Source organism: Aegilops tauschii, chromosome 3, assembly GCF_002575655.3.
Source record: "Aegilops tauschii subsp. strangulata cultivar AL8/78 chromosome 3, Aet v6.0, whole genome shotgun sequence".
Lineage (NCBI taxonomy): Eukaryota > Viridiplantae > Streptophyta > Magnoliopsida > Poales > Poaceae > Aegilops > Aegilops tauschii.
Window position 1 is genome coordinate 528681487 of NC_053037.3, and position 21327 is coordinate 528702813.

At 43.6% G+C, this 21327-nt stretch overlaps 1 protein-coding gene and 2 non-coding genes across 7 annotated transcripts; all 3 read right to left on the reverse strand.

Annotated features, from left to right (window-relative positions):
- Window positions 1-10639: 10639 nt before the first annotated feature.
- LOC109747482 (COBRA-like protein 1) lies at window positions 10640-17288 on the reverse strand. Of its 5 annotated transcripts, none has more exons than XM_020306535.4 (9): window positions 17117-17288; window positions 16949-17024; window positions 15591-15813; window positions 13840-13919; window positions 13219-13678; window positions 13088-13133; window positions 12603-12880; window positions 12233-12524; window positions 10640-11082 (listed from the first exon to the last, which is right to left on the reverse strand). In XM_020306535.4, exons 3-8 carry the CDS (start codon window positions 15760-15762, stop codon window positions 12244-12246), a joined length of 1317 nt encoding a protein of 438 aa, XP_020162124.1. In that variant the 5' UTR covers window positions 15763-15813; window positions 16949-17024; window positions 17117-17288; the 3' UTR covers window positions 10640-11082; window positions 12233-12243. The 5 variants fall into 5 exon arrangements, with proteins under 5 accessions (XP_020162124.1, XP_020162123.1, XP_040260529.1 ...); XM_020306534.4 differs by having other exon boundaries at window positions 17111-17288; XM_040404595.3 differs by having other exon boundaries at window positions 17125-17238.
- Window positions 17289-18559: 1271 nt separating this feature from the next.
- Window positions 18560-18774, reverse strand: TRNAV-CAC (transfer RNA valine (anticodon CAC)). Its single transcript has 2 exons — window positions 18737-18774; window positions 18560-18595 (listed from the first exon to the last, which is right to left on the reverse strand). It is a non-coding gene; the product is annotated as a tRNA-Val (tRNA).
- Window positions 18775-19048: 274 nt separating this feature from the next.
- TRNAV-CAC (transfer RNA valine (anticodon CAC)) lies at window positions 19049-19122 on the reverse strand. The gene has a single exon. It is a non-coding gene; the product is annotated as a tRNA-Val (tRNA).
- Window positions 19123-21327: the final 2205 nt, after the last annotated feature.

Genomic DNA, 21327 nt, shown 5'->3' on the forward strand with positions numbered 1-21327 from the left:
GCAAAATGGTCATTTTTACTGGGTGAAAATATGATATCAACGGAACGGGCTCGACGAAACGAAGACATGGGCTTTGGATTTACCTGATTCGAAGCTACGGGTAAAAAGATATGACTGTTTAACTACCAGGGACCTATCGGTAAAGAAAATCATTACAAACTGGGCCCTGGCAGAAAAACAGATCGCGTCTTTCTCAGAAATACGCTTTCCAGAGAGGAAAGCGCATTCTGGCCCGAAGAAGAGGAGAAAATACGCTTTCAGGGTAGCGAAAGCGGAAAACGGCCCGAGGCGCCGCCACTTAACTGACGTGGCACTAGGCCAGGCCCTTTGGTCGCCGACAGGTGGGGCCGCGCGGGAAGGGGCCTGCCTGGCCTAGCTTCTTCCTCCTCCCGCTCGACGCGCGCCTGGCCGAGGGGAGGCGCCCGCCCCAACGGCGCTCGCCGGCGCGTCCGGCCACGGCAGGCGACGAGTGACCTACCCACGGGCACAGGAGGAGGAGGCGCACCCCGGGGTAGTCTCCGTTTCCGGCGAGGAGCGCGGGAGAAGGAGCAGTAGGGCCCGCGGCGGAGAGAAGCTTCGGCCACCGGAGAAGATGGGGCTATGCTGGGGGAACGGGAGGGCTGAGGCCTGAGGGTTGCGGAGGTGGTGGAGGAACGGCGAGGGGAGCTCGGGGTTACCGAAATCGGGCGAGACCCAAGGCGACGGCCATGGCGACGGTGGTGGTCAGAGAGGGGCTCCGGGCTCGGGGAGAGGCTCGGGGACGGATGGTGGACTGCGAGAGAGCTCGGGGTGCGCTTAAATAGCCGCGGGAGAGCTCGAGGGGGGGAGGAGGTGGCACGCGGCATGCGACGTGTCCGTGCGCCGGCGAGGGGCACGGTGTCGGCAGGCACGGCCAAAGCTCATGGGAAGCGGTGGGAAGGCGACGAGGAGGGAGCAGACGCGGCGCAGAGGTCACGGAGACGAGCAAGGCTCGAGGACAAGAGGAGGAAGCGAACACCGGCGAGGAAGAGGACGAGCTCACTGGCACGCACTGCTCGAGCGTTGGCACGGCTAGCCGGAGAAGAAAACGAAGGGGGCCAGAGGTCCAGAGGGAATACGACGTCGAGGGGAGCTGTAGGACATTAATGGCGAGGCCAGAGACGGTCGGAGCAGCGCTGCCGACGAGAACAGTGGCTAGACCACCGTTCTGGCTGGCTGCCCTCGTAGTCACCACTGACATGGCGCGCTCTGGAGTTTTTACTGAGGCCACCTCATGTCTACCGCGTAGTCCTTCCAGAGTGGAGTATTACCATGGTAAAGAAACGGGCAGAGACAAATTGAGCTGAGTAAACCAAGCTACACAAGTTTGCTATTGCAAACTTGGCAACATCCTAGAGATAAAACCAGAGAGGTGAAATGGTAAAATGGTTGTCTGGGAGGCTTAGGGTAGAAAGGACTACGGTCCTGGGAGTTTTGAGGTAATTTGAACAACTATTTACCACAGTTGTTGTACAACTACCAAATCTGACCCAGAAACTGAATCATGATGAAGCACTCACTAGGAGTGATGGATTGAGCTAAAACTTGGCAAATCTTGATGATTTGGACATACAATGATTCTATAAAAATTTCATACTAAATGGACTTACCAAAATGGTACTTCCTTCACAGCTATCATTTCTGTCCAAAAACTTCAGAAAAATCCTCAGGGCAATTGGCCAGATGAAATTAGCCAAATCTTGTGGAGATAGGTATGGATATTAGAATACCTGGGGATATTTTCAGCCATAATGGAGCAAGATAAAATACACTTGCTTCACAAACTGAAAATTTGGATAGAAAACAAGAATTGCTCCTGTGCTCACATAGTTCAATGAAATGAACTGAATTTTGGTGGAGGCTAATGATTTGAGATACTTGAGAGGATGGAAAAGTTTCATCCCATTTGGAAACTCTATGAAGGTACTTCCTTCACAAAGTTGCATTCTAGTCAGAAACTTTGAAAAATAGCACAGGGAGCTAGGATGAATGGATTGAGCTTATCTTTGGTATCCATGGGTTATTTACCAATGTTAAACACCCTGCCAAATTGCAGCTCAATTGGAATTAGTAATAAAGTACTTCCTTTGCAAAATTTCAGAGAAGGCAGAAACTTGCATTGGATCATGTGCCAAATTTTTGAACTGAGGAACATGAGATTAGGATGTAACTAGTGATTATATAGCAAGGACAAGCTCCACAATTTATGTGGGAATTTTCTCTGCTATAAAAATAGTAGTTCCTTTGGAAAATGGCAGAAATGCAATATTGGCAATAAATAAGAAAAAGGCAATTTTCCTTATTTAATTATGGCCAATATACTTCCCAGAGCTTGGATTAGGCATAAGTATCAACTCCACCAATTCTCATGAATTTAGGAGATGGCTAGCTATGCCTTTGGATTTTATTCCTCAAAAAGGCAAGAAAAGGAATAAATCATAATTCAAAAATATTGCATTGGACTTAGCAATATTTTTGCATATCCAAGGTTCAGAAAGTTAGGAAGATCTCTGGGAACAATTGGGAGGATCAACAGATCAAGGAAAATGATGGCTCCTTTGTAAGCACAAAGGACCTATCCAAATTCCAAAAATTTGGAATTAGGGTTTGAGAGGATTTGAGCTGATGCAAATGAGGTCTTGCCCACTGAAAAATACATGAGGAAGGTTTTGAAAGGTTGGAAATGACAAAATTTCTCAGAGTCATCCAGCAAACTCAGGAGAAAAATTTTGAAAATGAGTGCCAGGAGAGAATAACAGCACAAAAATTGATAACCCAATTTTGGGGCGGTTACAAAAACCATCCGCCCGCTTGTTTGCCTTAGCCGCAAGAAGAAAAGTATGCACGCCATCAACGAACTGGGGAGAGCATCGTTCATCGTACATCCATTACTGGCTCATCTTCATTACACAACACCGAAAAGACCAAATTAATACAAGTTCATACATAAATTAAAGTTCATACATAAAGTTCTTACAACACTTATTCTCATAAAACAAACATACAAATAACTCTCTAGCTAAAGCATTTAAATGCAACAACAAATGCGATAAAGATCGCAACTAAGGTAACAATTGATCCAACAGCATAATGATACCAAGCCTCACTATCAATGGCATATTTTCTAATCTTTCTAATCTTCAAGCGCATTTTCTCCATCTTGATCTTGTGATCATCGACGACATCGGCAACATGCAATTCCAATTCCATCTTCTCCCCCTCAATTCTTTTCAATTTTTCTTTCAAATACTCGTTTTCTCTTTCAACTAAATTTAACCTCTCGACAATAGGGTCGATTGGAATTTTCAGTTCACATACCTCCTAGATAAAAATATCTATGTCAACTTGATGGGCATAATTTGTCATAAACATGAAATGCAACAAATATTTATAAAAGAGAATATACCACATCCGAATCATAACCCGGACGAGGGCCGACGGGGACGGATATCAAAACCATGGCACTATGAATAACAAACAACATATGGGTAAGATAATTATACAAGTAACTATATATCTAAATCACACAAACATGATTGTTTTATATAAAAAAAGATAAGAACAAGAGGCTCACCACAAGGTGGTGCCGGCGACGGGACGATGCAGACGATCAGCGGTGGTTAGGACGAAGACGGGAAGGCACTAAGTAAACCACACCTACATATGCAAACTAAGAGTTATTTTGAGCTAACGCCCACACGTGTGGTGGGAGCTAAACCTGCCCACACGCACTATAACACACAGAGTACGCCATGTCACCGCATGGATGCATGTGGAAATCTTTTTGGATTTTCAGTTTTTAAAATGTTTTATCTCTTAAATGAAAAATCCGATTGAAGATCCGTTTTCACCATTAAATCCCTCGCGACGAGATCTTCGAAACTAGATCTCATATCAATATATTTCGACAATTTTTTTTGGTTAAAAGTTGCCATCTCTATTGCACATGAATTGCCATGATGTTTACACTAAAATTGTCATGATATGTTTCAGCTATTTTCTTCTACATTTAAAAGTAATTTTGACATATTATAAAATGGGGAATTAAGAAACTAGACTTGCCATGCACCATAAACTAAAATTGCCATGATACGTGCAAATTGCCATGATACGTGCAAATTGCCATGGTTCATACAAAAAAGTATTTTCATGCTCAAAGTATTGGAATTGCCATCATCAAAAACTAAAATTGCCATGATCTACAAACTAAAATTGCCACATGGCAACTTTAGTTTAAGCACTATGGCAACCACAGTGTAAACATCATGGCAACTTTTGGGCAAAAAAAAATTCGTCGAAACATATCAACATGGGGTCTAGTTTTGAAGATCTTGTCGAGACGGATTTAATGGTGAAAACAGATTTTTTATTCGCTTTTTAAATTAGGAGATAAAACATTTTTAAACCAAAAACCAAAAAGATTTCTGCTGATGTCATCTATTCATACGTGGCAAAATGAGTAGTGATGGAGGCGTGTGGGCGGTGTGCAAATGCCCACACGTGTGGGCGTTAGTTTTTCCGTAAAAATATCTGTCAACTTGATGGGCATAATTTGTCATAAACACGAAATGCAACAAATAGTTATAAAAGAGAATATACCACATCCGAATCATAACCCGGACGAGGGCCGACGGGGACGGATATCAAAACCATGGCACTATGAATAACAAACAACATATGGGTAAGATAATTATACAAGTAACTATATATCTAAATCACACAAGCATGATTTTTTTTATATAAAAATATAAGAACAAGAGGCTCACCACAAGGTGGTGCTGGCGACGGGACGGTGCGGACGATCAGCGGTGCTTAGGACGGAGACGGGAAGGCACTAAGTAAACCACACCTACATATGCAAACTAAGAGTTATTTTGAGCTCAAATTGCATATAAATCAAATAAACTACCACATATAATTCCTCCCAAATTACTAAAACCCACAAATTAATCACTATATAAAGCATTGCAAGAGCTAATCTAGCAATGAGAGATGGAAAGGACAAAGTTGCTTACCTTTGTGATCACTTGAATGGATGGGGGCCTTCAAATCTTGACAAAATTTGGGCAAAATGTGTGATGAGCTCGAGGAAGAGGGGAAGAACAGAGAGGAGAGGGGAAAGGGGAAAAACAGAGCGAGCTCGATCGCGGGTGGACGAAGGGTTTATATAGGACGACCTTTAGTACCGGTTCGTGGCATGAACCGGTACTAAAGGTGTTGGAGGGGCCCCAGACTGACAACATCCTGCCACCACTCTCTTTAGCACCAGTTCGTGGCACAAACCGGTGCTAAAGGTTCTCCACGAACCGGTACTAATGAGAGCGGCCCGCCTAGCCATTGGAACCGGCACTAATGGTCACATTAGTGTCGGCTCAAATACAAACCGGGACTAATGAGCTGAACATTAGGCCCTTTTTCTACTAGTGCTTGAACAAATGCGGAATAAACCTAGCGGTTAATTTGTCAAGCATAAAACCTAAAACAACTAGGCTCACCTATGTGCATCAACAACTTATGCTAAGCAAGATAAACAAATATGTGATAGCAAGATATATAACATGAAACATTATGGCTATCACAAAGTAAAGTGCATAAGTAAAGGGCTCAGGTAGGAGATAACCGAGGCATGCGGAGACGACGATGTATCCCGAACTTCACACCCTTGCGGGCGTTAATCTCCGTTTGGAGCGGTGTGGAGGCACAATGCTCCCCAAGAAGCCACTAGGGCCACCGTAATCTCCTCGGTCCTCATGCCCTCGCACAATGCAAGATGTTGTGATTCCACTAAGGGACCCTTGAGGGCGGTCACCGAACCCGTACAAATGTCAACCCTTGGGGGCGGTCACCGAACCCTTACACTTTGGCAACCCTTGGGGGCGGTCACCGGTACCCGTCAAATTGCTCGGGGCGATCTCCACAACCTAATTGGATACTCCGACGCTTGCCCGGAGCTTTACACCACAATGGTTGAGCTCCGAACACCACCAACCGTCTAGGGCGCCCAAGCACCCAAGAGTAACATGCTCTAGGGTACCAAGCACCCAAGAGTAATAAGCTTCTCAACTTGTAACTTCCACGTATCACCGTGGATAACTCAAACCGATACAACTAATGCACTGGTAAGGGCACAGGGAGTGTCCAAGTCCCTCAATCTAAAATCCCACCAAAGCAACAAAATCTATGGAGGAAAAAGAGAGGAAGAACAAGAAGGAGAACACCAAGAACTCCAAGATCTAGATCCAAGGGGTTCCCCTCACATAGAGGAGAAAGTGATTGGTGGAAGTGTGGATCTAGATCTCCTCTCTTTTTCCCCCAAAAAAACTAGTAGGAATCCATGGAGGGATTGAGAGATAGCAAGCTCGAAGAAGGTCAACAATGGGGGAAGAACATGAGCTCAAAGGATAAGGTTCAATGGGGAAGAAGACCCCCTTTTATACGTGGGGGAAAATCCAATCTATGTGCTCAGCCCGCACACGAGCGGTACTACTGCTCAGGGGAGCGGTACTACCGCCCGGGCGGTAGTGCACATAGAGAAATGCAATGGTGCGAGACCACGAGCCGGTAGTACCGTCGGAGCGGTACTACTGCTCACCCCAGTAGTACTACCGCTGGGGTTGCAGCTCAGGGCACTAAGGTGGCAGAGCATGACAGATGGGGTGAAGCAGAGCCGCACCAGCGGTACTACCACTCGAAGGAGCGGTACTACCACTTATAGGTGGTAGTACCGCACACCCACTGCCTCTCTACAACCGCTGGGAGCACGTAGGGTCCTGGAGGGGAGCGGAAGTGGAGCGGTAGTTCATGGGTGGTACTACCATTCATACTACCGTTCCACTGCCGCGCAACCCGACACGAAAAATCGCATCCCTAGAAGCAGCAGTACTACGCGTGGCACAGGGCCGCGACACTGACGCTTACAAGCGGTACTGCCGGTTGAGGCCTTCAGGAACACACCAGAGAAACCAGAGGGTACAATAAAGCCTGAACTGCCACAACTTCTACAAAAGAGCTCCGAATTGAGCCAACTCAAGCTTGTTATAGTAAGAAGAAGCAGCAGAAAAAGTGCCAAAGGTATAGAGATGTGAAACCTCTATGAATGAAGAACCGAAAAAAACTCCAACATCGAAAACATCATAGAAGATTCATGTGAACTCCATTTTTGATGAACTCGAGATTGTCATGAAGATGACCATATGCTCAAAAACTCACAAGGAGAAGAACCAAACCAGAACCAAGAAAGATGATGCAAGGATGCAATGGTTTGAGCTCTCAACGAACGATACGATCAAGCTACTCACTAGAGAGCCCCCCTTTGATAGTACGACAATCGATCCTATAACCCGGTCTACCAACTACCACCATGAGACCGGTGAAACATAAAACCTATCAAGGGCAAACCTTTGCCTTGCACATAGTCCACTTGAGGTAGATGATGACGATCTTGACTTCCTCAAGTTGGAATACCTTACTTGACTGCATTGGCTCGATGAAGACTAGTTGATTTCTCCCCCATAATCCACTATGGGTGAGCCACTCTTTGGCACATCCTCACAAGTCCATTGTCACCACAATGGAAGGCAAGCTTCAAGCACTTGATCGCTTTGTGATGCTCCACTTGAACTTGCACACCGCAATCTTGATGACGATCACCACTTGATGTCATCCTCTCCCTGGGTTGTATGATACCTTTATCTTAACGCAAGCCCATGGAAACACACCTAACCCCACATAGAACTCTCACTTAGACCATGGGTTAGTATACAAAGCGTAATGGACAATGCTTACCATACCATGGGATCACTTGATCCCTCTCGGTACATCTTGTACGCTTGGTGTGTTGATCAACTTGATTCACTCTTTGACTTAGTCTTGATCAACCTTGAATCTTTCTAACTCTCTTCATTAGGATGATGTCTTGAAGGAACACATGAATGTTCACACAATCTTCTTCTTCAAGACATGCTTGCAATAAGCTCAAGTCTCACATGACCAATCTCTGGATAATTCCTTGAAAAGCACCTTGGCCAACACATAAACTCCTTGAAACCAACAAATGGACTTCAAGAAAAAGCCTATGGACAAATCCTTCAAATATACCTCAAGGCAACCATTAGCCCATAGAGAATGTCATCAATTACCAAAACCTAACATGGGGGCACCGCATATCCTTTCACCCCCCCCCCCCTCCTCTTGCGACCGCGTCGCCCCCCGCGGGCGACCGACCGTGCCTCCAGCCCTTCTCCTCGAGTCCTCTGCCCACTCCCTTTCCCTCCGCTATCGCCTGCATCCGTCGTCGGGCTAGGCCTAGGCGGCACCGCTGGCGGCGGCCCCCGGCTATTCCCCTCTTGGAGCTGCTCCTACGCGGGGCGGCGCGGCCCTGAGGGGTGCTCCGAGGCGGCGACGGTCAGGCGCAGCGGCGGGACGCCTTGCCGCTAGCGTGGGGGATCTGCTGCGTGGCGGGGTAGCTGTTGGCAGTGGGGTGCTCGGCTGCGTGGGGTGGTGGCGCCCACTCAGCCCAGATCTGGGCCCCTTCGAGCCCCATCTGGGCCTGGGCGGGCCGGGGACTCTTCTGTCGGTGACGTTGCTCCCTTGAGGCGGAGGGGTCGCGTCGGAATACTTGGTGGTGGTGGCGCTGTCGACGGCTTGCTGCAGCATGGCGGCGGTGGCTTTGCGGGCCTGATCTAGGCCCGATCGGGCCCGAGAGGCCTAGTGTGCCCCTGTTGCAGCTTCCGGTCGGCTACCGCGACGGTGTCGGAGGCCACGCCTCCCGCACGACGACGGTGGAGATAGTTCCCTCCCATGCAGCTTCGGTGTTGCCACTCCCGCTTCCTTGTGCTCCTTCTTTCCGCCCTCTTGGCCTTGTGATGGTGATCTCAGTGAGACGACGAGGGTGGCGTCAAGTCCGTGGTGGCGCATGTTGGTGGGTGGCTAGCTGGTTGGAAGGCTTCGGATCGGCCGAGTAGTGGTGTTTTGAGTTTGGGAAAAATCCTTGCTGGCTCATCCGACATTGGCGCGGTGACGCCTTGCGGCTGCAACCTTCCTAAAGGGCGTCAGATGTACCTATTCCCCAATCCTTTCCGCGTGTCGGGGAAAACCCTAGGACATGTCCGGGCAGCAGTGTCATCATTGTCGCATTCCTTCTTGGAGGTGCTACTTGGTACACGGAGGTCCGAAGTCTAGGAGGGTGGTGGGACAACTCCGGAGGGTGCAGCAGGGGCGAGTCATCCGCGTTTCGTCGAGCTGCTGTCGTTGGCTTTAGTTTCTCTTCTTCTTTTTTTCTTTTGGGCTTGATGTGTTGTTTGCCTCAGCAGATGTTCTTGATCGGTGATGGTTGCTTATAATATTAGTACAGAATGACATTTGCCGAATTTGCAAAGTGGGGGGAAACCCTTTTTCGGTTAGTAAGATGTTGCAATCCTCTACATTAATAAATGCAACATATGAGCCCCTAATTTTCCTTCATTTTCTTTTAATACAAAATGACACGAATTTAGGCGTGCATTGACAAAAAAGTATGAGGCCCACCAATTATTAAAAAAAAAAATATTACTTAACTTTTCTCCACCAAGAGATGAACAAGTCTCGTCGGCTCCTAATTATCAGTACAGAATGACATCTGCCGAATTTGCTCCACCAAAAAGAACATGTCGGATCACTTATGATGCGGTTGGTAATTAAGCTTGGATATATGTCCTTAATTGATGTTGGTTTCTATATTTTGAAGTACCTTTTCTTGACAACTTTTAGTTTAAAGAAATAACTAAAACATCCTACTTTCTTTACTAGCCCACTGGTTGAGGTTTAGCATTTGTTCTCTGAGGTGGTTCAACATGGGCTTCACTGTACATTGCATTCTGTAAAACAAGAAAGCTCTGTGAACTTGTTCTCTGTTACACGCAAGAGCAGTGCGCGTCGCCAAGCCACGAATCTTCCCTCCTGGAATGGTGGCATGCGGCCAAGCGGAGCATACCAACGACCATGTGCAAGGGCCTCGCCTTCATGGCCCTTCTAAACCCATGGATGATCTGGAAACACCGCAACGATTACGTCTTTAACGGTGCCCAGCCATGCGTGAATGACCTAATTGTGAAGATAAAGGAGGAGACGGCGCTCTGGGCCAAGGCAGGAGCTGCCGGCCTACGGGACACCATGCCCCAAACATGGGATGTGCACTGATTTCCTGTAACCACCTTGACCATTGTACCTCGTAGGAGGCTTGTAACATAAACCCTCTCTTTTCAATACAAAGAAACGCAAAAGTCTTCTTGCCTTTTCTTGAAAAATGATAATGTGAAAATCAGTACGAGACTGCAAAAGAATTGGTAGATTCTGTATACACCGTGTTGGGTACGCTGCAGCGGTTTGTTTTCCTCGCATTTCCTTGATGCCTTCACTATGCTATTTTGCTTTTGAGTGTTGATGCTGTTTGGCGACTTAGCATGTTTTCTTGGATCCATGGCATATGATCTTTGTTTATAATGACATGAGTGATTTGCAAATATATCGATTTCCAATGCACACATGAATACGTTCTTGCGATAAGTTACAAGTGTTACCAGTTGTATCATGACCTTTGCAAACAGTAAGCACAAGAGCAATTGAACATGAAATTACAGAGTGATAGACCAGCAAAATGATTGATTAGATGAGGAAAGTAATCCTTTTTCATTTTTTTTGACTCAAGGGGCAACGTCCCCAACTTCAATTAAGAAGCTGATAACACAGCAAAAGTAACAGAGGTCTTTTTTCTACCAAGAGCCTACTGACAAGTCCTCTGCTCTGGGAACTTGGGAAGTACACAAAACTACAGTAAAAGAAACTCAAACAGCGCATCTCTAGCAAAGCATACCAGGAACAAGGATAGCACCTAAGAAAGCAAAACCAGAGCACACAACAACAACCTGATAGTTCACAGCACCTTCTTTTTTCACCACTTCAACTTGTTGCTTCTTTTTTCCATTCCAGTCTTTGTCAACGGTGCCCCGCCTCTATTCCTGTTGACTCAGACGCCACTACCAGCAGCAATTTGGCTCCATAGCAAAGGATTTTTCCGAGCTTTTTCCTCTGCAGAATAGACCAAGAAAATAACAGCTGAGATATGACTATTACCAAACTATTAGGATCAGCAGGGTAAACATGCTGGAAGCAGGCTTTGTTTCTAATTTTCCACAACCCCCATAAAACTGAAGCCACTCCAGATGCCACAACCTGCCTCACCCCATTTCCTTTAAACGGCAAAATTCAATCATAAAGCTCTACTATTTTACCAGGCATCACATTACAATCTAATGCACAAGAACTTACATTCCACACATATTTGGCTACACTACAACCGAAGAACAAATGATCAATAGTTTCTTTACAAGAACAAAACCTACAACACTCATCACCTGTCCAACCACGATGCACTAGCTAAGTTATCCTTAGTTAGAATACTGTCCATAAAAGTAAGCCATAGAATTTTTTTAACTCTAAGAGGTATTTTAATTTTCCAAAAGCTTTTAAATTTACATTGAACCTGCTGCATCTTAAGAAAATTATACAGAGATTTAACCGAGAAAAATCCATTCTTAGTCAAAAGCCATCTACAACCATCTCTATCTTTAGATAACATAACATTAGCACAGCAAGTTTTAAGCTCGGCCCAAAGTTTAGCTGTTTCACCAAAAAGGACTCTACGAAATCTAATACAACCCCAACCTTCTTCAAAAACCTTAGCTACTGTAAAATTGACACTAAAAGTTAAATAAGTACAGCCTATTAAAACATTCCCTAAGTGAGTTATCGCCAATCCATAAATCTTCCCAGAAAAGAGTGTTTTCACCATTACCAACTAATTTTCAACAACATCTGAAATATCCTTTTTCTAGGTAACCTATTCTGACTGTTCTGCAACAACATGACCATCTGTTTTACTTGCACGGCTCTTTGAATATTCTCTAGTGTTGGCAAAGCAGATAGATAAGTTCTTGAATACCAAACAAAATAAAATCATAGATTGTTATCTCAAGCGTCATAGTTTCAACTTCAGGCCTATGACGGCACTGTTTACATGCATCAGGGTGTCAATGACTTGCATTCTGCAGGAAAGTTTAACAGGGTGCTAATTACTTGGTTGAGGGCCGATGAAATGATTCCGGTGCGGTGTTTCATAAACAAGGTGTAAAAAAGTCGACCATGAAAACTAGACTAAAAGCATGTCTTAATAATGCACCTTCATTCTTCTCAGAAGTAGGGATTAGCTAGCATCCAAAGAACCAATGGGACGATAACTGATATGGTTGATTTCGTGGATGCGTTTGGCAGCCACGGGTACGCATCTGGAGGCGGCGTCACACACTTGTCGCCATTGAAGTACACTCTTCTTGGAAAGGCCCATCCTGCCCGCAAGGTGAATGTTGACGGGTCCTTCCGGAATAGTAGCTCAGACTGAACATATCCATCAGGTCCAGCAGTCAAGAGATAATCATTGTAGTGCCTGATGCCCCATAACAGAGCGGTGTCATCTGCGATAAGAGGATTTGTCGATAGCCGAAAAAACATTCACACAAGGAATATCAATTGTCCAGGGATGAGGTGCTCACTCATAAGTCCATAAGGGTTCAGAGCTGTGTAGTTGAAGCTGGTAATGCTAGTCAAGCTGTTGAAATTAGGGTGCTGAGCTACTAGGTTCCACTGCGAGTAATTCATCCCGTAGTTGAAGTTTGTCACTGTGATCTTTACTCTCCAGTACTCCTTGTAGTTAGCCTTCACATGCCAATGAACTCTTATTGGGCACATATGAGTAGTGCATTGGACCAGAGATGCCAAGCCGTTCTTGTCTTGACCATTCATGACAGAACCAAGATAAGGTGAGTTTCCCCTAAAAAAATGTAGCATCCACTGTCAGATAACTAAACAATAAGCTGGCTCTTCATTCTAGTTTATTATTTGGGTTATGTCAAATGTAACTTGCTCTACACAGATTCCTGGTTTTGTACTGTTATCTTGGCAGCCACATGAGCATTTGGGACAGCTAACAAAAGTGTCACTGTAAAACGCGCTGAGAGATAAACAACACGTGGGATACCTCAGTGCGAGAAACTGTGAGTAGGTACAAGTCACAGTCCATGTCACTGCAAAATAAAATAAACAGTCAGATATGCATGCTAGTTACTGAGATATTCTTTCCATGCATCAAGAAATTAGACAATGGCTTACTGTGGGCTTGAGATTTCCTACTTCCATCTGGTGTAGTGAACTTTGTAGGTTCATCTAACTTGGTTGCAGGTCCACAGGTATACCCTGGACCAGGGGCCTTCAGAGTGAAATTCACAGGCAATTCCAGGGTCTTGGTTGTGGTCCCTGATCGACCAACTGAAACCTCAAAGGAGGCCACAGCATTAGCAGGGTCCTGTGCCAGTGAGCTGAGGACTCCTCCTTTGCAGCAGTTGGCCCTCTGCCTATTGTAAGGTGCCCCGGGAAGCAGGTCGACTATCTCCGGGTTCACCTTGCAGCTGTGAGGGATAATCTCTTTGAATTTGGAGCAATCGCCTTGCTCTGTAGCCTGTCCACCCTGCACATACCAGATTACCTCCTTCTTTGACCACACCCACCCGAGCTTCCATCCTGGTGGCTGAATGTGGCGGTACTGCTGATAGTTGAATAGTGAAACCTCAGCCTGGAGAAATTACATCATGTCAGCATTTGGAAGAGGATAAACAATGGAAAGGTACAGACGTACAGTCTCATGCCTGAGCAGTCATTGCTGTACAGTATGTATATTTCATAATGTGGAATTGTAGAGGGATTATTGTTGTTCAACAAGTGATTCATCCTTACCACATAGCCATCTGGAACCCAGCTCCTCACATCCCATCTGATTGTGATGTTGCCCGTTGGATCAAGGGGGTCGTAGGCTCCTGCAGAGAACAGCACAGGAAAAAGTAAAAAGTAAAAATGCTTTCGTGTCTCTGAGTAAAAATGTTAACTTGGTCAGACAGAGGATCAAGGTTGGATGTCCTGACAATCTCTGGTCTTACACAGTCAAAAAAGAAAAAACAGTTCTGGTCTTACAGAGGTAGGAAAAAGAAGAGAGGACATTTGGGAGGTGTTTATACAGAGGTAGAGCCTAACATGGAAGTTGACTACAGTCCGCTGAAGATGCAGGAACAGCTGAAGAAATACCTCATATCAATAACCAGGGAGAGATCAAAACAGTAAGAAATAAAAATTTAAATGAATAAGCATATGAAAGACTAGCAGTTGTAACCCAAGACAAACCATAGCTCTAGCAAACCAACAAAAGACCAAAAGCACACTAAAAATTACAGTTAACATCACACTTAAATTCCACTATGATATATAGTGTAAATTCACTGATAATATAAGTAATTACACTACAAGTCCACTAAGATTTGCAGTGTAAAATCACTGATCAAGATAGAGTAAAAAACACTAAAAAATCCACTATGAATTACTGTGCAAATTCAAATGATAAGATAGAGTAATTACACTAAAAAATCTAGTAAGAATTACAGTGTAAAAATACTGATAAGCAGAGAAAATGACCGCTAACAGTTGCAACCCAAGATAAACGCTGACTCTTGCAAACTAACAAAAGACCAAAATTACACTGTGATTGCATGAGTACACCTTCAAAATTATTTAAAAAAACTGCTGCATATTACCACTGTAAGAACTGTAGATTACCACTGTAAATTAGTGTAAGTTTGTCAGCTTTATTTGTAATTTACAGTAGTAAATCAATTGAATAACAGTAGTATATTTACAGTTTTACGGTGGATTTGTAGATTTGCAATTTTCACAGTAAGAGAGTGCTATCATCTAACATTGACAAAACCCCAAAACTATCTAGAAAAATAATGTTACTCGACGAAGACAAACCAACCAAACAAAGACAAACAAAATAAAATTGCCCTAAAAAGTACGCTGTAACTGCCGTGCAACTTACAGTGAGTTGCACACGAATTACAATGTAATTTCTCTATGATTTGCATAGTAATTGCCCTGCGAAATACACTGAATGTTGCACATGAATAATAGTAGTAATTTCCCTAAATTTATAATGTAAAATCCCTCAAATTACAGTGCAAATGCACTCAAATTACATTGTAATTGACCTGAATTTACAGTGTCGATTGCCCCTGAAGTTACACTTTTAGTGAAACTGCAAGTTAAGCAGTAAACTCCAAAAAAGGTTCTAAAAATGAATGCAATATACATCAAACCTAGTAGCAATCCATTTGACAAGCCTTTCAGGGACCTCAGTTCTGACAAAATAAAGAACACACTCCATCCCATATCTCTGAATAACATTCTTATACAGCCATCAACAACGCCACATAAAAGAACTTCCCAGAATATCTAGTAAAGGTTGAACAAACAGGAAAATCACTATATCTCTTATGTCTCTAAATGAAACAAAAAGGGAAAACAAATAAAAAACTAAGGTAGATTACTGTGGAAGATGATTATAAACAGTACTAGTCTAAGTACATAGGTAACACAAAAGTAAATTTCTAAAAAAAGAAGTGACTAGTCCGATATGAAAAGAATTTGATGCAACTAACCACATTCTTTGTGCCGGCACATGAAAGCTTTCATTTCAAACATTTTACTTTCTGAAAAAAATAACAAATGAATGAAGAAGACTGTAAACCAAAGGAAGGTGGAAAAGGCATAAATAAAGAAAAATAAAAAATACAAGGACTCAAGTAAACAAATAGCACGCAAATGATTCATATAGAACTTCAGTAGAGCTTTCTGAAAGTTGCCATCATCTACAAATAGTTCCTGCATAAAAAGAGATAGCCAATAAACAAATTAAAATGAACTAAAATAAAGAACTAAACCAAATGAGGAAAATAACAAAAAATAGACAAGAATAACTACCAACGACAACTCATATGAATCATAAACAACAAAATTGCTGGGCACAAAAGGTTCATCGAAAGAATCTGCAGTTTCAAAAGTTGATACTACAGGAACGTCCTGGTGAGAACCTTCCGTAGTCTACCCATTAAACTAATCCTATAAGCAGATTACATGACACACAAAAAGGAAGAGTTGAAAAAGAGTAAAAGAACTTATAGTGTAATTTAGAGTGTACCATTCTTCAATTACAGTAGAAGATCAGAGTTTTACAGTTTGAATCACATTGTAATTTACAATTGATTTACAGTTAAATAACAGTGAAAATACATTATATTATAGTTGAATTACAGTGTAATTTACAGCAGAATTACAAAGTAAACAATACAGTAGAATTACAGTGTAACTTTAGTAGATCAATACTGTAATTTATAGTAGCTTTACAGTGCGATTTACAATAGAATTACAGTGTAAACATACAGTAGAATTACATGTAATTGCAGTGGATTAACAGTATAATTTCAATAGATTTATAGTGCAAATTTATAGTAGAATTACAAATACAGTGTGAGCCAGAACCATACTCCAAATGTAGTGAACAAACAGGTACTACATAACACCAAGCTAAACATTAAACAGCCTAATATAGTGTGAGCATCGAAAGTTCCAATAGTCCGTTGCAACAACTATTTGTGCAGAGATAAGCATGAACAGAGACAATAACTGAAAGACACATTAACTAACCAAAAAAAGGCAAACCAGCAAACACACACACACACACCCACACCCAAACAGATTTGGTTGCTTCATATATACTCCCTCCGTTCCGATTTATAAAACCACGACGAGTAAATCAAAACGGAGGGAGTATATGACTAAATAGATGAGTTCAGAGGGGGGAGGTTTGGCTAAAACACTACCTGCACTCCACTTAACTAGATCACAATTTTAGAAAGAATTATCACAATAATCAACATGAAGAAGCACAACCCCCACCGATACAGACCACAAATCCACACTGAAACCAAAACCTAGCCAAGAGGAATCAAACACCTACATCCACAGAGACAATGGGAGAATGAGGTAGAGCTCATATTCGCTACTCCAGCGGAATCAAGCCTCTAGACATACATCTACATGGAAACGGGCAAGGGGAATTAGACGCCCAGGGGATCTAGAAGGGACAGGAGCACCAAAATTGAACAGGGCAAGGGAGAACCACTACACGCCAACCGAAATCACAACCACTGGAGTGGAAATGTTGAAGAGGGAGAAGAGGGAGAGCTCGGATTGGCCATGGAGGAAGAAGAAATCGCAAGAACTCCCATCCTTTCGGTGCCGCCTAACGAGAAATGGGGAGAGATTAAAAGGAAATTTAAAATAGAAGTGGAAAACGCAGCGAGCTAACGGGCTGGCCCGGAAAGTAAAGCGCACCCGACATGGAAAACACCAACTCCAAGCGCGAATCTCCGCGCAAGATCGGAGAGCCACAAATTCAAACGAAGACGAATCGCAACTGAGAATCAAACACCCGCAGACAAAATCTAAACGGCCCACGCATACATAGCAGCTGAATTTCAAAAAAATCCAAAAGCCCACACATGCCAAATGAATTTTGGTTGCAAATAGTTAGGAGTTGAAAGTACAGAAACAGAACACGGAATGGTAGTTGAGAAACGTGAGAGAGAATGAAAGAGTAGTAGTATTGGAGAGGCGTCAAAGAGAAAAAGCACACTTCTCAACCATCGTGACAATGCCATCATAAAGAAAATCCTAGTTCTTCTTTCCATAACATATAGCTGTATAAAAGAAGATCATACTGAGAATTCTCCACAAGTCAACGGTCGTGGGGCTAATGAACAAGAAGAAAGGAGGGAAACACGAAGCACAACCACATCTGTACACCTAAAAAGCCGCAGGGACCTAACACAAGTAACTAACAAGAATAGGAATCAAATAACATGTCTGAGCGCCACATGGATAGACACATCATAAAACACAACCTCCTCTGATCGATCTGAGGACCAAGAGATGAAGCGCGAGGGAGGAGAGGAGGAAAAGTAACGTGTCTACTCGAAATTTTAGACGGCCCGATAAGAGAAAGAAGTAAACTGAGGCGTAGGAAAAACGATGCCTGATGAACCAATCAGCAAGGCCACGGCGAAGAGGAGCAACGCAGACATGGCGAGCCGCGGTGAAGAAGAAGAGGAGCAACGCAGGCATGGCGACCCCTCCATACGCCGGCGACGAAGACCATAACGGAAGCGGCGGCGCCGTCGCGACCTCTCCCACGTGAACAGTCTGTGCTTGTGTAGCAGTGCTAGTGCATGCGTGTGTAGCAGCAGCAACATGCGCCAGACACGGGCGGGGCTCACGGGTTGGACACCGGCGGGCCGGGGCGATTCCCTCCGTGACAACGACGCCGGCGGGGCAAATGTTTAGTCTTTGCTTGTAAGTGACCATTTCCATCATGTTTAGTCTGCTGACTTCTTTTTGACATGGAACCATGCATATAGCCGATTAGCTGTGATTAAGTGGATTAATGTTGATCCAAATTAACGTGCATCATCTTTTTTTTTTTTGAGGATCCAACGTGCACCATCTTTGAGGGGTTCAAAGTTCTAAAACGTAAACGTGACGACTGATGAAAATATCAAAAAAAAGAGTTTGTCTAAGCCCAGGTTCGAACTGGGGACCTTTAGGGCCTGTTCGGCTCTCCACCAGTTCTGCGAAATTACGGAATTTGTGGAGCACCTACTTTTCAACTCCATGATTTTAGCTTGCAGCTCCGTCAGCTCCGCGGAGCTGAGTCCGGAGCGGAGGGACTCCGAACACCCCCTTAGTGTGTGAGACTAACGTGATAACCAACTACACCACCCAGACAAGATGCTTTCCTGAGCCAAGTATTGCTATATTAGTAACTTACTTACACGGCTTTTGCAAGCTTAAACCAAATAATCACGTTGAAAACTTCTTTTGACATGACAGACTATTTCCATCGTGTTTAGTCTGCTGACTTCCTTTTGACATGAACCATGCATATAGCCGATTAACTGTGATTAAGTGGATTAATGTTGATCCAAATTAACGTGGATCATCTTTGAGGGTTCAAAGTTCTAAAACGTGACGACTGATAAAAATGTCAAAAATTAAATTTTGTCTAAGCCCAGGTTCGAACTGGGGACCTTTAGTGTGTGAGACTAACATGATAACCAACTACACCACCCAGACAAGTTGTGTTACCAAAGTATGGCTTTATTAGTAGCTTACACGGTTTTTACAAGCTTAAACCAAATAATCACCTTGAAAACTTCTTTGCGGTGTTAAAGGCTTAAAACTTGGTAACCAAATATTGATAGTTAAAGGCTTAAGCTTAAACAAAATTAGTATGGCTTTATTAGTAGCTTACACGGTTTTTACAAGCTTAAACCAAATAATCACCTTGAAAACTTCTTTGCGGTGTTAAAGGCTTAAAACTTGGTAACCAAATATTGATAGTTAAAGGCTTAAGCTTAAACAAAATTAGTATGGCTTTATTAGTAGCTTACACGGTTTTTACAAGCTTAAACCAAATAATCACCTTGAAAACTTCTTTGCGGTGTTAAAGGCTTAAAACTTGGTAACCAAATATTGATAGTTAAAGGCTTAAGCTTAAACAAAATTAGTATGGCTTTATTAGTAGCTTACACGGTTTTTACAAGCTTAAACCAAATAATCACCTTGAAAACTTCTTTGCGGTGTTAAAGGCTTAAAACTTGGTAACCAAATATTGATAGTTAAAGGCTTAAGCTTAAACAAAATTAGTATGGCTTTATTAGTAGCTTACACGGTTTTTATAAGCTTAAACCAAATAATCACCTTAAACAAAATTAATATGCAGAGTAAAAAAGAGGGAGTGCTAGAGCGGTGAGAAACCAAACTGCTGAAACATTGTACTAGAGCGATGAGGGAGTACTGAAGCTAAGCAGCAAGCAATCCGATCAGATCGACGCCATGCAGGCTTGAGTACTAAAGGTGGATCCTTGGCCGACTTTACGACCCGTCACTGTTTAGTTATCCATTTTGCTGACCATCGACCACTGCCCAACAAGCAATATATAGAGTCCAACAATGCTCACTCGTCAGATCTGGCCATGCACGGACAAAAGGCCTCAGAGGGGAGCATGGGAATCACTGTGTGGAACAGTAAGGCCAAGTGCAAGGAGGTGAGGAGGAAAGCGGCCGCACCGGAGGAAAAGGAGCGTGCAAGAGAGAGTGAGACCAGTCACAGCTCTGGTGAATCGGATTGTGTTAAAGAAAGTAGAGAAAATTAAGAGGCAGGTGCAGAACTCCGGCTACAAACTGGCCCCTCGTTCGTGCTGCATGTATCAGATCAATCACTCCATCGCTCAGTAGGATACCGACCAGTAGTAGTTTCCAATGGTGAACGGCGCGCGCTTGGCCGTGGCCGTCCTCGTCTTCCTCCTGGCGTCACCCCCTCAGCTGAAGCACGGCACAGCACACCGGCAAAGAGGTAGTAGTAGTACTCCCTCATGTCTTTTTTACTCGGCATATTAAATTTTGTCAAGTTAAACTTAAAGTTTGACCAAACTTATATTAAAAAATATCAACATCTACAATATCAAATATATATATATATATATATATATATACTATGAAATTACATTTCATAATGAATCTAACAATATTGATTTGATATTGTGAATGTTGATATTTTTGTCTAGAAGTTTGGTCAAAGTAAAGATACTTTGACTTCGGATAAAATTTATATGCAGACTAAAAGAACCGGATGTAGTAGAATTATTACTGTTGGATTGCACACCCATAGAGAAACTGCTCAACAGACGACAACTGCGTAGACGATGTGAGGACGACTAAGAATCCGGCAGCCGTTGCTCCCCTGTACACATGCATGTGCAGCTGGATTTTCATTGTCGTGCATGAGTCGCCCGTGTTTTGTCGTCCGTATAGCACTGTCACGCATGTATCTGAACTCTAAACTCTGAAATGCGAGAATTGAAAAAGCTAACGAGAGTCAGACTTATATATCATGGTTTTTTTTAGGCAAATCAGAGAGCTTTTAAAGTGTTCCCCAGGCAATCTGCAAGGAGGCTGGTTACCAAGAAACTAGGGGTCTCCTCGAGCCAACACTCAGTCACATTCAAAATGCACGCACATATCATGGTTTGTTTAAAGAGTATTGTTGGGTTTCGTATCATGATTTCAGCCGTATGTCGTCTAGATGGGTAGCCCGTTGGCAGGATCCGCCGGCGACGTGGAGGCGGCGCGTGCGGGCGAACCCACATGTGAGGCTGTGGAGGCTGCTGCCCCAACTCAAAATTTCCTTCCAGTTATAATTGGCATCATGCATACCACATATGCCCCCACTTAGTTTATTACCATGCCCCCATTCAACTAAGCTCCTTGTGTATTTCT